A 15,800-nucleotide genomic window follows, 5' to 3' on the forward strand; every position below is an offset into this window, starting at 1 on the left:
CATGTATATTTGTTTGTAAGGATTTTCATGAAGTTCCGGAATCCCAGCTCCTCTAAAATACAATTTATTTAATGACCCTTACAAACAAAGACAATGTTGTTACCTGCTTTGTCAGCAGGGACCAGTACGTACTGATCGTGTAATCTATCTAATTCTTTTTTTACTTCTGAATTAATAAATACAGAAGGATAGATGTTTTCATACTGCCCCTCAATCGCTTAATGCGAGATTTTAAAATACATCTGATACATTTAATCCATTCTGACAAAGTGTCAAGGTCTTTTTTTTTCATGTCTGACCCAACGCCTGGAGTAACCCTCTACAGAATCCATAATATATATGAAATTACGTCGCCAGTTAAAGGATCGGGGTTCCCGGTCCTCATTTACGTCACAAGTAATAACGTGTCCAACAGGACTATAGTTATAGGGTGAAGAAGAGCCTTAGAATGAGTCCTTAGTCAAGCTAGTTTGGAATCTGAGTTTTTGGACTCTCCGTTGATGGAAAACAAGTCTTTATTTCATATCCAAAGTCCTGTGAGTTGGATAACTAGGTTTTAAGTGTCTCCTTAACTGTACAATAAGTCTATACTTTTATGTCCAAAATCCTGTGAATTGGAGTAATGAATCATAGGCTCTACATATTGAAATGTTTTGAGACGTCATAAAAAATACAAACTTAAGAAACCAGTGTCTAATTGATGGCTGAGCGTTTCAAAATAATCATACACAAAAACAAAAGGGAACACCGATCCGAGATCCATATTGATGCTGGATAATTGGAGAAGGAAGTTACAACTGAATCGCCCTCAAACATATATTTTTCAAGGGCAATAATTAGCTTATATATTTACAAGGGGGATAACTAATGAAAATTAGTTACAGGTATATTATAGGTAGATCATTTATGCACATCCTTCGATAACATCATCTAATTCATAGGGACTCAGCTGGGAATATTATGCTATGCGGTTTATGTGAAATGAACATGTATATCAATCAGCTTATCACTTTTTTTTGGGGGGGGGGGGGGGGGATTGCATGTTAAAATTCAAATACTTCTAAACTTTTTCCTTTCCATTCAGGTACTATGTCAACTGTATATGTGCATTAAAAGTCAAAAGTCAAAAATTCATGTAGATTGAAGTTGATTAATGTTGTCACTTTATCATATAAGACGGACCATTTTGTTAGAAAGATTTAATGAGACAAACATATCATCCCTGTATCCTCATTTACGTATACCTCAGGTGGGCGTTTTGTTCCACATACCTTTTGATTTATAATTCTGAATCTTTTTAACCAGAAAGAAGAATACATGTTTATCCCAATCAATATATAGAAGGGGAGATTACTCTACGGGGATCATTTTTATTCACGTAGGGTATGCATTTAAAGGTGATGCCACTTTTTCTACAAGCAAAAGGGCTATTTTTCGACGTCGAATAATGACCGGGGATCATTTTTCCACGTCGAAAAGTGACCCCTGGTCTTTATTCTACGGGGGTCATTATTCGTCATTACACCTGATAGTAAGAAATCGTCTCTGCATGAAAAAATACATTTACAAAACTTTACAGCTTAAGTAAATGAACATAAATGTTTTGTAAAAGGCAAGGTTACCTTTACTTTAAATTTACAAACTGTTATGTTGTGAGGTCATATTTCATAATCTTTACAAAAACTTAAATAGATAAAGGTTATCTTTATTTGAAAGTATAGATGTAAAGGTCATATTTAATAATCTTTACAAAAACTTAAATAGATAAAGGTTATCTTTATTTGAAAGTAAAGATGTAAAGGTCATATTTAATAATCTTTACAAAAACTTAAATAGATAAAGGTTATTTTCATGCAGTGCTTTTTGTCCCCAAATCTAGTGTAAGAATTAAAGTTTTAACAAATTTTAACAAATTTAAATAAAATGTGTATTTTTAGTACAATGGAGCATGGTATATCCTTACCGTGTACTAGTATTTTAAAGCCATTTGATTGAAATCCACACAACTAATATGTCAAACATTGGTTTATTCGATCTTTTCTATTTGTATTCTGATATTATCCCTTTGTATAGTACATGTATTTTTCACAATTTGTATACGGTTAAATTTTTTTTCATTTCTGTTCTAGAATTATTCATTTCTTGAGGAATCGACTTCGGTATTAAGAAGCAATCAATGACGAAATTTCTTGATGAGAGCAATTAGCTAGGAAATAAATGTAGTTTTATTTAAAAAAGTTCCAATAAATTATCATATGCATATCACCAAAATAATTAAAGTTTTATAATGATTTTCAAAAGTTTTAGCCCTAAATTCAACACTAAACATACAAGTCAACACTAAACATACAAATGATATAGAAATAATGAAAATAAATACAGGAAGATATTTACTGAAATCTCAAGTGATATTTTGATTTTTCTAGTTGAAATTGTTAATTAAATTATCACTCCCGTCTGTTAATTATTTCTTTTTTTTAAATTTGCATGACATATTGTGTATATAGTGATAGGAACTAGTAAGTTATTTAAGAACTTGTTTCCAATCCTTTTGATCTAACCAATAAACTATGTTCAAAGCATTGAGTCCACATGACAAATACGACAGACAAACAGACAAAACATGCTAATATTTATCGGGGTTTCCGTAGGAAAAATTCGATTATTGAAATGGTGAAAATGACGGTGGGTGGCTGCCCAAAAAGGATACATCATTTCTCCGGATAACTCCCCCTACAGTTGGGAACTTTGTTTTTATTTTGCAGTTCAATTGTCCATAGATCAGAGATTGCATATTACTTAGATTTTGATTTTTTATCATTTATGGGGAAAATACCATTTGTTGAACATAGTCATATTTCTGCAAAATATGCTAATAGGGTACATTGATTTTTTAGTGGTATCAACTCCTACAGTTTTCAGAATAAAAAGTTTTTATAATTCATGCCATTACCATTACCAGTTCTGTTCACATTAAAAAAAATGTTTTGCCGTCACACTGACAACTTACCTCTTTTCAAGCTGATTTAAAGTACATGTACTTTGAACTGTAATTATGTATTTCTTGTAAATTTATTTACTACCTAAATGCAAGCAGCCTTTAAAAATATACACTTGGATCATGTAGCAGGCATAACTTCTTTGAAGTCCCTTAAATTTTATAATTCTTTTATTATTAAATGAAAATCACTTAACTTTTATGTTAAACTTTTTTACAGATTTGATTTTGAACAAATACTCTCAACAAATTCAAATTTAATAAGTAATTTTACTTACAATCATTTTACCTTACAAAAAGTTTTTCAAACAATAAAATACATGTATCTTCATGTTTTTCTTTTCTCTGAGATATTTTATTTTTATATTACATGATACTGTAAGCAACTGTGCTACCAACCATACATTACATGTATGCATGTATTGGCAGAATAAGTTCTCACAATATAGAAAAATGCACCAAGCTGAAAATGCCACTGATTTAGAGATCCAACTGGTTTAGGACTCAATTTCTTTATTTGTCCACTGACATTCTTTAATTATATATTTTTCATATTTAGAAATAATTGCATGTACATATGTTTTCTATAAATAGAAGTATTGGACATGTTCATTTTCTATGTTAGGATGAACGTTATTATATAATGCAAATAAATTTTGTTATCGAATACACATAAAAATACAACTTGAAACATAATAGAATACAAAATGAAAAGGAGTATGTATAAAATTATAAAATATAATTAGTTTATTTTAGAATACGAATAGATAATATGCAACAGAAATTGAAAGTTAAAGAATAAAACTATTAAAAAAATAAAATATAAATGGACAATTTTACAATACAAATGAAAAGAAAAGATTGCATTTCACAATTGTTAACACACGATGGTACTGGAGGGCCAGCTGTATTGCAAGACGACTATTTAACCTTCCATAGGCCATATAAAATAAAATATGGATTCCTTTTATCTTCTTATTTCAATGTTCTTTTAACTTTATTTTTAATATAGAGTAAAGTGTGTATTAACAAAACCCAATATTTTACGCTTTACCATACTTACCACGTGCCGTGATTTACCTTAGATTTAGGATAATAGATAGATAAGTTAATTACTAATAAAGATTTAAACCCTTTTCCTGTATTATATGTCACTCTTTCATTAAAATTACCTGATATGCCTATGCCTGAACCCGATTTATAAGTTTCATAAAATATTTTAATTCTTTCAAAAACAAACAACCAACCAAACAAACAAACAAACAAACAAAAACATAAAAAACAAAAACAAAATAAAACAGCCCCGCTTGTTATCTAAATAGATAAAGAATAGATAGGCACATAAAAATCACACAGTGATTTTACATCTCGATTTATTCAAATCGTCCTGCCAGTTAAAAGAAAACAACATCTCAAACCTTTATTTTAAAAAACATGTCAACTTACGTTGTATTTTTTTTCAGCTTTAAAGAAGTCACTGACGTACTTCAATATCTCTGATATTCATGGATGCCTTACCCTATTCAAGCTGACATTTAAATTGTACGCAAACACTGTAATTTTTTTTTATTTTTCAATATCTTTCTTTTGCAATCGCAAGCCTTAAATTTTTTAAACATAACTAAATAGGTCTCCTGATGAAAGAGGGTAAGAAAAATTTCACACCACTGTACTATTTTATCTATATACTAACAGTTTTAGAAGGTTTCTGTAACACATTTGGGTCAAAGGATTTGAATAAGACTATTGACATATTATTGATGAAACAAAGGCAGAAAACTGTACATTATGCGAGAAAAAGAACTGATCAAGGACCATAGCCCAGAGATAAGTTTTTTAGCTCATCTGAGCCAAAGGCTCAAGTGAGCTTTTCTGATCAAAATTTGTCCGTTGTCTGTCGTCGTTGTAGTCGTTGTCGTCGTCGTTGTTGTAAACTTTTCACATTTTCATCTTCTTCTCAAGAACCACTGGGCCAATTTCAACCAAACTTGCCACAAAGTATCCTTGGGTAAAGGGGATTCAATTTTGTTCAAATGAAGGGCCACGCTTCTTCCAAGGGGAGATAATTAAGAATTCGTGAAAAATTAATGGCATCAAAAAATTATAAATGGCATCAATAAATTAAAAAATCTTCTTCTCAAGAACCACTGTGCTTGAAAATATGAAACTTATGTGGAAGCATCCTCAGGTAGTGTAGATTCAAGTTTGTTCAAATCATGACCCCTGGGGGTCGGGTGGGGCTACAATGGGCGATCAAAGTTTTACATAGGAATATATAGGAAAAATCTTTAAAAATCTTCTTCTCAAGAACAGCAAAGCCATGATTGGTCATATTTATATGGTAGCATCCTCAGATAGTGTAGATTCAAGTTTGTTCAAATCATGACCCCCGGGGGTCGGGTGGGGCCACAATGGGCGATCAAATTTTACATAGGAATATAAAGGAATAATCTTTAAAAATCTTCTTCTCAAGAACAGCAAAGCCATGATTGGTCATATTTACATGGAAGCATCCTCAGATAGTGTAGATTCAAGTTTGTTCAAATCATGACCCCCGGGGGTCGGGTGGGGCCACAATGGGCGATCAAAGTTTTACATAGGAATATATAGGAATAATCTTTAGAAATCTTCTTCTCAAGAACAGCAAAGCCATGATTGGTCATATTTATATTGTAGCATCCTCAGATAGTGTAGATTCAAATTGTTCAATTCATGACACCCCACCCCCCCCCCCCCCCCGAACCACTTTTTTATTCAAACTTTTCAACCTTTCAAGACTGAACTGATTTCTGCTTTTTCCTAGCCATATTGCTCAGGTGAGCGATGTGGCCCCTGGGCCTCTTGTTTTTAAAATATATACATGTATATGATTATTATCCCAAAATGGACATTTTAAGGCTTCCTTCCATGTAATTTGTTTGTTTTTGTTTTGAGAATCAATTAAGTTTACAAAAAAGTGGTAGTATATTCAGAATATATTGTATCATGAAGCATACATGCAATAATAAGGGTTTGTAGTACAACATGTTGAATAGCAAAATGTCTTTGTTTAAAGGACTTATCGCATGATCTTTCAAAAATCGTAATTTTATGAAAAATATTATCTACAACCTTGTTTATTAAAATACTGAATACAATAAACGTTGTTGAAAGCATATTTTGAGAGACATTGAGACAGTTACAGGATTTGCGATTGTGGTTCACCATGCTGCATAGCACAAGATTTTTATTTAAATGGACACTTACAAGTTTCATTATTGGGTGAAAATACCAGTAATCGTACTGAAATCAAATCTGGTATTGTTTCGTTTGAATTCAAGAAAGTAACGTATATCATTGATAGAATTAAAGTGCAAAATTAAATTAATGTATGCTGTGCGTCGATATATCTAAATGTTGAAAAGAAGAAATGATAAGATTATTATAATTAATTGCAAAAAGTTGACAACAATTATCAGTGCTTAGAAAAGTTAATGTTTGTAGTTTTTGAAGTGATCTTAAATTCTGATTTATTTAACGAGGAAATGTCAAACACATTTTAAACTATTTCTCCATTTCAAACAACTAATCTTTTACGCTGGTTATATTCAATATTTTTAGACTTTGTACTTTTTCCCAGATGTTGACATAGGAGTGAGTGACATAGGACTTCAGTTCTCGGAAGAGACTGGGATAGACCCTTCTAATAATAATCGAGCTCTGCAGACAGAGCCTTTATTCTTCTTTACTTAAATAGAGTGCATGCTATTACATATAAATGTTAATCTTTAAAATAAGAGATTATTTAAATGCTTTTACTTTCAGAAGAGAATAAAGAGTACATGACTATACAAAGCATTTAAAACAAGACTTTCAAAATAAATAAATTCAATTATTCTATTTTGTGAAACTACGAAACAGAATATCTAGAAAGTAGTGAGAAAAAGAATATCTAAAAAGTAAAGAGAGAACCAGAATGTAGATAGAAACAGAATATCTAAAAAGTAGAGAGAATTTAGAATGTGGACTATTCTGGTTATTTCCCTTGCTTGTTGAATGTTGAATTGATGGAATACAGAACTCGTTAAAAACCTATCATATATTATCTTTTGAATTTGATAAAATGAATTTTCGAATTCGTTTAAACGAATTAAGTTCGTTATAATCAATTTTATTTGTTGAATTCGTTTAACGAATTTAATCTGATTTAACAAATTTGTTGAGTTAGTTTTAACGAATTTTAAAAGTTGTTGTATCGAGTTAAATTTGAGTTAACGAATTTAAGAATTTATTCTTTCAAATTGCTCATCTGTTGTCACATATATTTCTTTCTTACGGAAGCCCATTTAGAACCTATGAAAGATATTTTGGAATTCGACATTACGAATTCAAAAGCATTTTTGAAAGGGTCAGAATGGGCTTCCGTAATACATTCATTCGTCAATAAATTAAACCTTTCCAATTGTGATAACAGATAACAGAATCTTGTTTAAACAATTGCATATTAAATATAATTGAAATAACAAATTGTTGAATTCTTGAAAACAATTTTTCGTTATAACAAATTACACTCTGTTATAACCGATGAATAAAACTGAAATTTTAAATTAATTGTTTAATTCTTTCATGGAATCTGCTACCTTTTTATCACAGATCTTGTAGATATTTAGTAGACATTTGTTATAACCAGCTTTTTAAATCCATATAACTGAAGAATGTGAATTTATGAATTCTGAAATTTGTAAATTCAAATTAAATTCGTTATAATTTGTAATAAAAAATGCAATAAATTTGTTATAACAAATAAAATGACTGTATTGTGTTATAACTCAATTCGTTATTACGAGTTAAAAAAAAACGTTATATCGATTTTTTTTTTTATAACTAATGAACATTTTGTTATTTTGAATATGGTTAATTTGTTCTCATAAGTTTTTATCTGTAATAACAAAATTAATAGATAAATGTTTTTTCTCAATTTGACATGTCGTTATTTAATATTTTAAATTTAATGTCTCACAGTTTTGTAGTTTGTAATCACAATTTGGATAGATATATATGTTAGACAGCAAATTTAATAAATTTAGTAGAAACGTATGGAACAATTTGAAAAAATGAATTCATAAATTCGTTTATTTCGATGTAATTCGATGTAAACAAAGTAAAAAAAATCAACAAATTATATCATATTAAATTCGTAATAACGACTTCAAAAATTTGTTATAACGAAATGAACAATTCTTTTATGATATGTTCTAAATGGGCTTCCGTAGAAATACAGCGATTTTCATATCAAGTCACAAATTATAAAGATAATTTATGCTAGTAATAAATCTTTATTTTACATAAAAACATCAGTGCTAGAAAAATTGCGGGGGCATTTCTTTGATCTTTGCTATAATCGTAGTAGGTCTACTGAAAAGTACAAACGTAGGCGTCCTCATTATCGTAAGATGATTTAAGAAATTTTGATGACACCCACATTGCACCTCTTAAATATAAACTTTTATTTAATGTAAATGCGTAAAATTGTAGTTAAGTTATGGATCTTTCCTGCAATCAAAAAAGATTAAATGCTCGTTATGAAAGTTTTTTGGTCCCAAATCCGTGTGTCGTTAAAAGCAGTTATTCGCTGAGTATTTATTTCTTATTATGAGTGTAATGCTGCTCTTGAATTATGAGATTTTTTTCATCGTATCAGTGAAATATGGAGATAACGAACAGTAATCAAGCTCAAAAGTCAATTGGTACGATATACAAATTGGGCGCAGAGCAAACACGGACCTCTAAAAACATCAGAGGTTGGATCAGGTGCCTTGGAGGAGTAAGCATCCCCTGTCGACTGGTAACACCCGCCGTGTGCTCCTTGTCATGATCAGCCAAAAAGAAAAATCTAGAACAATTTAGTGCTTGACAAATGATTGTTGTTATAAATATGAGCAATATCTATAGGAGAATCTATAAGCTATGGATAGTAATTGCTGCCCGTCTCTTGCTCGTGGAGATTGATCTTTAAGTTCACCGTTTTTAGACAGTAAGTCGTAATACCGAGGCAATTAAGCAGATTAGCAATGACATGTAATTATATTTAATACATTTTTCTCATTCAACAGACACAAAAAGTAAGATGACGAAAGAAGTCACCATTCACGATATCATCAAAACCTATGAAACTATTTCCCCCTATGTTCATACTACCCCCGTCTTTACCAATTTAACTTTAGACCATCTTGTGGGAAGAAAAGTGTTTTTCAAAGCTGAGAATTTGCAGAAAACAGGAGCATTCAAAGCAAGAGGAGCATTAAATGCGGTAATATCATCACTGTGTTAAGATTGTGGAGGTTTTCTTCTCATTTTATTTGTATCGTTTACCTAATGAGAAACATGTTGATCGTATATATTTAATTTACCAGGTCGAAGTAAATAAAGAAATTACAATACAATAAATATTGTGTTTACTGCCACCAAGTAAGTTTTAAGGGACACTTATATCGACAAAATTCTTTAATAAATCTTTAAACTTTAATACAATGATTATTTCAGGTTCTGTCACTTAAAAGCAGGGACCCGTGTGTTGAGGGCGTTGTAAGTTTTCTTCCCTCCTATATATTTAACAATAATCGTATCTTAAGTATTATATAAATTATGTATTCTTAATGTTCCTCTACTCTCACCTCATTCTCCCTGGAATACGATCATTCACACTGTTACAATTTATTTTGTTTTTTACTGCATTCATCTTTGAAAACATACGACAGTCGTAGACTCTACATAATTTAAAATGAATTTAATAGTCATAATAATTGTTTCTGAAGGTCACTCACAGCAGTGGAAACCATGGAGAAGCTTTGGCCTGGGCCTCCAAAATCGCCCAAGTGGAATGTATTGTAGTTGTAACAGAAGATACGCCGAAAACAAAGTGCCAAGCAATTAAAGGCTATGGAGCTGAACTTGTATTTTGTCGTTCTTCTCCATCGGCCAGGTAAGGAAGCTTCCTTCAGTAGCAAAGAAGATTCAATAACAATCAATTATTTTATTGAAGAATTAAATATTCTCTATAATTAACAGGTTTTTTTTTCACATCTAAGAAATCAAATTCTTAGAGACACGAATTAGCATTTATTTATATGAATATTGCATGTGGTTTTGGGTATCAGTGAAAATTTTCATCCCAAGAAAACCATTGTCAACCAAGTACAACTTAATTTCAAAAGCAAGGGTCTTATTAAAGATGTAAATCTGCTTTGACAACGAATACATGTAACTCGTGCATAGATTTAATTGAAATACTAACTTTTATCAATTATTCGATTCTTCATAAAAAGTATTTCTTTTAATTATATGCCCTCTTGAAACCAAATTTTAAGGCAGCATTTGGGAAGCTTATTTTTTAAGAATTCTTTGCAAACCCACAACCATCTGTAAGTCGTCGAATCCAGAATTTACACCCTCTTCGTGTAGGAATTCAGCATTGGTGGCTATTCAGTGTAAAACTTTAAAATTGTGTTATTTTGCACCAAGTTCTGCAAGTGAAATATAAATAAAAAACACAACTTTCTCGTCTTCGAAACTGCAACAAATTTAGATATCAAAATTAGGTTTTTAAGAAAGGGATTTCTAATAATATGTGTTCTCAGTAAAGAATGAGCTAAAACAAAACGCACTACATTCATAAAGGACAAACAGGGCAAAGTTAGTTGAAAAGTAAGGCTTCCGAAGGGGGGGGGGATAACGTAATGACGTAATATGTCAAATTGCAGAATTCTTAGTTATTTCAATGTTCTGGTTTAATATTTTCTATTTTTCCTATCAAACAGAACAGAAACATGTGACCAGATTTCCAATGAAAAAAAATTCCCATATATTCCTTCCTCTGATCACTATGACATCATTGCAGGACAGGTACGTGTATAAATGTATATTAAAATACTTTTGTTAAATTTAAAGTCAACAATGGCAATGGGCGGCCAGGAGGCTTAGACTCAAGTTGAAAGAACCACGCACGCTAACTCTCGATTCCCGCCTACATTTTGCCCCCATTTAATTCATTATAAATGGCAGTTTGGCCATTAGAACTTGATTGAATGCAAAGAAGAGTTTATTATTAATTGATTAATAATTTTAAAACCAGTGTCAAAAACTTAATTGCTCTTATTTACGACTCTTATCAAAAGGGGGTTTGAAAATTTTATCCATTGAAATCTGGCTTAAAAATCGCTAGATTTTCAAAAACCTATGTAAATGGATAAATGACCCTTAAATCTTTCCGTATGTTTATCTTATGTTAAATACAGCATATATAAAAGATTGATAAAAAAAACCTTGTTTCATTTGTAATCTCATTTGAAATTGGTAATAAAATGACCAATTTTGCAGTTGTCCCCCCCCCCCGAAACAACAAAAGCTTTTGGTAGGAATTTGTGAAATAACAATTCATAAATCACTTTAAAAGGAATTTTTGTTTCACGGCTGGGGGGGGGGGGGTTAAAAATGTTTTCCTTCTTTCGTTGATTTCTATAGTGAAAACCGCAATTTTTACCATTTTAAAGTTATCTCTCTTTGTTTTCCAAGATAAGTTATCATGTTTTATGAAAATTCACATTAATATCTATATATATATGAAAAATCATGCAAATATGTTGACCTCTGAAATTCGACTTGGAGGTAGGCGGCAGAACAATACTATCATTCGCAGTTCTTTCAATAATCTGTTTAATTCATTACTCTTGAAGTTAAGCAAAAGCTTTTGATAGTGATATGTTGAAAACATTTCTATTATGGGCTGTTTTTAACTTCTAAATCATTAACTTCTAAATCATTTGAGTGCAACATACGGATATGATTTTGATCTTCGATAAAGATAATACGTGATCGCGGACCTAATTTGAAAGTTTCCAAGGTCCTTAATTATTTGAAGGATACTTTTGTGTGTTAATTAATAACAATTTCGAAGGGGGGGGGGGTATGGACCCTTAATTTCCCAGACTCTTCTTGATCAATTATTACTATACTAATTGCAAAAAAGAAGTTTGTGACAAATTAACATTTGACCTTGTACTAATCTTGCATTTACGTTTATAACGACTCTCTCATTTCCTTCGTAAAAATATTTTCGATGGTTAGGTATTTATAAGCGAGACAACTTTTTTTCACGAATGATAGTTATTTTATAAAATCTTTTTAATAATCCAAATAAACGCTAGATCTAAATAAGTACTTATCTGCATACGTGTATATTATTTTTGTCAATTGCAAGGTATGTTATGTGTTGGGTGGGTAAATATTTTAATTGGTATTATGCTTTAAATTATATTTTTCATTTTTATAGCTGAAAAATGTCAGCACAATTTATTATAATTTAACTTATCATTTTAAAGCAGAATATTTAATTCTAAAGGAAAATAATATAACGATATTACAAAACTTTTGAAGGGGACAATAGCTGTAGAGTTTTTGAAGCAAGTGCCAGAATTAGACGCTATTTTGGTTCCTGTTAGTGGTGGAGGAATGGCTTCAGGGATTGCAATAGCAGCTAAAGCGATTAAACCAAATATCAAAGGTAAGCAAAGTTGCAAAGTTGAAAATTGCAACTTATAACCCCGACATTCATATGAAAACTTAGAGTACCATCATGCTTAAAAAAAGGTAAATACTTGAACACGTATGCGCAAGATATGTTCCTAGCATTGAACATATAATCATATGTTTAAAACTACATGTAACTCTAAACTCTTTGAATAAACCATTTATCTTATATTTATCAATAGGAGATCATGATGTCCTTAATTTACAATGAATAATTATTCATATGTTAGCATCTTTCTTTGAAACAGTTTTTTTGGTTGAACCCGAGGGAAAAATGTGCGAACAATGCCTCAGAACAGGTAAATAGCAGTAATTTAATTAAAATCTATCTGCATGAAGTTGAACACTATCTGACTTCATGTTAATTTACTTTAACTATAAGTAACTATTTATCAAGAGTACATGTTTAATATCTTTAAAAATTACTTTTTTAAATGTTAGTTTATGGAGAAATTTGCTTGTAGTCTGTTAAGATTGTAGCCTATTATACTGTTGCCAGTAATATGTAGTCGTAAACTGGAATTTATCAGAATTAAATGACTTTATAATTTCTAGGAAAACGACTCTGGCCTAATCCCCCTCAATTTCTGAATACAATAGCAGACGGACTAAAATTACAACAACTAGGAAAGTTAACATGGCCGATCATTCTAGATCTTGCAGAAAAAGAAGTATTCTCAGTGGTATGGTTCATGTTTTTCCGAATTTTTATGCCTTATTTTTATGCCTTATTGATTTTGTTGAAGTTCCTTTTTTTAAAAAAAGAAAATAAGTTTCTTTTGATGATAAAGATTGACTTTCAATGTATGATAAGACATTTAATTTTTCTGAGGAATACAATAGATTTTAAGATTTCAAAACAGCATCTATTGGGGAAAAAAAAGTCTAATGGAAATATTGAGATTGTAAAGTTTATAAATAAACATTTATTCCATTTTTAAAATATAATTTAATTTATTTTATTTTAGACTGACAAAGAAATTATAAAGGCCATGAAATTTGTATTTGAAAGAATGAAGGTGAATACATGTATATCTTAATAAAAAATGTCTTCATTTTCTAGCTTTTTCAATATCAAAATTATCGTGAATCACATAATTATAAAAGAAGAACGAGTTTGACTTAAAGGAAATTATGTTTCCATGTGCTTTCTCGTCTAACATAATTTTTGTACATGAAATGATTTTTTCTTCACTTTCTTTTTACTTTGTTACTTTCCTTTTAACAGTTGGTGATAGAGCCGGCTGCAGGAACGGGAGTAGCTGCAGTGATGTCAGAAAGATTGGCGGCCATGGACCCAGACATGAAGAACATAGGCGTTATATTGTGTGGTGGAAATGTCGACATTGACAACCTACCGTGGTACTAATCAAAAACAAGATTTTTTGAGACTGAAGGAAGTTCTATTATAAGAATGTATTTACTATTGATATTATCACTGATTAGTTCAACATTGGTGCAAAAATGATGAACTGTTGGTATTGTTACACATTTTATTTATATCATGTTTTTTTTTTAATTCTACATTTACTTATGGTGAGAGTTAAGAAAGTGATAAACAATTTGGACATGAGAGTACACAGTAGTTGCTGTCATAGGTGTAATTGTGCATGATATTTTAGTCGTCGATTCTCAGGAGAAAATGAGATCTTAATGAAAATTAAACATAACTTGGCACAAAAACTTATTGAAGAAAGGTGTGGCATTTTTTTTTCTTTTGTAAGAAGGATTTTTTGATTTTATTTTTTAGGTTACTTGAGTGACTCAGGTGTCCTATTGCAATCTGTTTTCGTCCGTCGACGTGCGTCGTCCGTTAACTTTTGAACATTTTCAGCTTCTTCTCTGGAACCACTGAACCAATTTCGATATTTTTATGCTTCTGTGTATTTGGAAGGCACACTAAGTGCACCGTTATCATTAATAAGCAAGGGAGCATCTTCCAAAAGTTTTGAATTTCATGCCCCTGTGTCAGGGTTCTGGCGTTTGGGTGGTGCTCTATTGATTACCTAGTGAAAATGCATTAATTCTTTGAAAATCCTCTTCTCTGCTCCTGTGTATTAAAGACACTAACAAAGTACATCATTTTGAAGAGCAAGAGTGCCTCCTCCAAAATTGTGAATTCCAAAACCCTAGGGTCGGGGGTTCTGAGGAAAAGGGGGGGAGCTCTATTGATTACATAGTGAAAAAAAATCTTTGAAGAATTCATTTCTGGTTATAAGGCACAGAAGCTAAGTGTATAGTGATGATGAGCAAGAGTGTTTCTTCCAGAATTGTGAGTTTCGTAGCCCCTTGGTCAGGTGTAATGGTGGGGCTCTATTGATAATATAGTGAAAATGCATTAATCTATTAAATAGTCCTTATATATAATCCTGTCTGCTCCTTAGTTTTGAACAGATAAACAAAGTGCATAGTTATGATGAACAAGTGTGCTTTTTACAAAATTTAAAAAAAAAACTTGTTTGTGGTCCCAGATTGAGAGGTTCTGGTGAAAAGAACTTCAATAGTTTAAATGATCAGGTAGACTTGTAAATAATAGATAAATAAAAATGAGACGAAAATAAAACTTATCTTATTAAATGTTCTTCAAAGACCAAGAGAGGCCATTGTGAGAGATTACAATATGGGGTATTCAATAGTACAGAAGCAGAAATAGTGTGTTAAGTCTGCAGGGTGATAGTGATAAAAGAGGGACAGGTTAGAACTTAATTTATGAGTTCTTATTGAATACTAGACTAATTATTTTATTGATCCTGATCATCCTATTTCTCTTGCTTTTGGGCATCAAAGCTTCATCTATCAGTTTATTTTATACTCTATGGATCCTCTAAATTATTGTATTATACTCAGGTGACCGTTAAGGCCCTTGGGCCTCTTGTTATCTGATTGATATCCATTTATACAATGCATTTTTTTGTGTTTCACTTTCATTTAGAATAATATATATACATATAATATCAGAGATTTTCTTTTGCTTCAAATTTTAACTGCATGTATTTGGAACATTAAACTGTAGCTGTAAAAGTCATTTAAGGACATTTCTTATCAACATGTATTTTTTTTCGTGTATAATTCTCTGTTATATATGTTAGAAATGTTTACTCTTTAGTGATTAAAATTTATTTACACAAAAGGAGTTCTCCTTTCGATGACGGGTTTCCAAAATTCTGCTTAATTTTCGCACAGATATCTCCCTTTTCTTTTTAAATGCGCATCACTGGGGCCTCTTGGGGCTTTCAAT

General features: G+C 31.0%; 1 protein-coding gene across 1 annotated transcript; it reads left to right on the forward strand.

Moving 5' to 3' along the window:
* The first annotated feature begins 8,944 nt into the window (after positions 1–8,944).
* Positions 8,945–15,603, forward strand: LOC133204697 (probable serine racemase). The gene is made up of 10 exons (XM_061340441.1): positions 8,945–8,951; positions 9,091–9,287; positions 9,521–9,562; positions 9,793–9,959; positions 10,795–10,879; positions 12,410–12,536; positions 12,811–12,861; positions 13,118–13,245; positions 13,531–13,581; positions 13,791–15,603. The coding sequence occupies exons 1-10, from the start codon at positions 8,945–8,947 to the stop codon at positions 13,929–13,931; spliced, it is 996 nt and encodes a 331-aa protein (XP_061196425.1). The 3' UTR covers positions 13,932–15,603.
* Positions 15,604–15,800: the final 197 nt, after the last annotated feature.

This window comes from Saccostrea echinata, unplaced genomic scaffold, assembly GCF_033153115.1.
Source record: "Saccostrea echinata isolate AGI-Se365-2 ecotype Australia unplaced genomic scaffold, CSIRO_AGI_Sech_v1 ptg000054l, whole genome shotgun sequence".
Classification (NCBI taxonomy): Eukaryota; Metazoa; Mollusca; class Bivalvia; order Ostreida; family Ostreidae; genus Saccostrea; species Saccostrea echinata.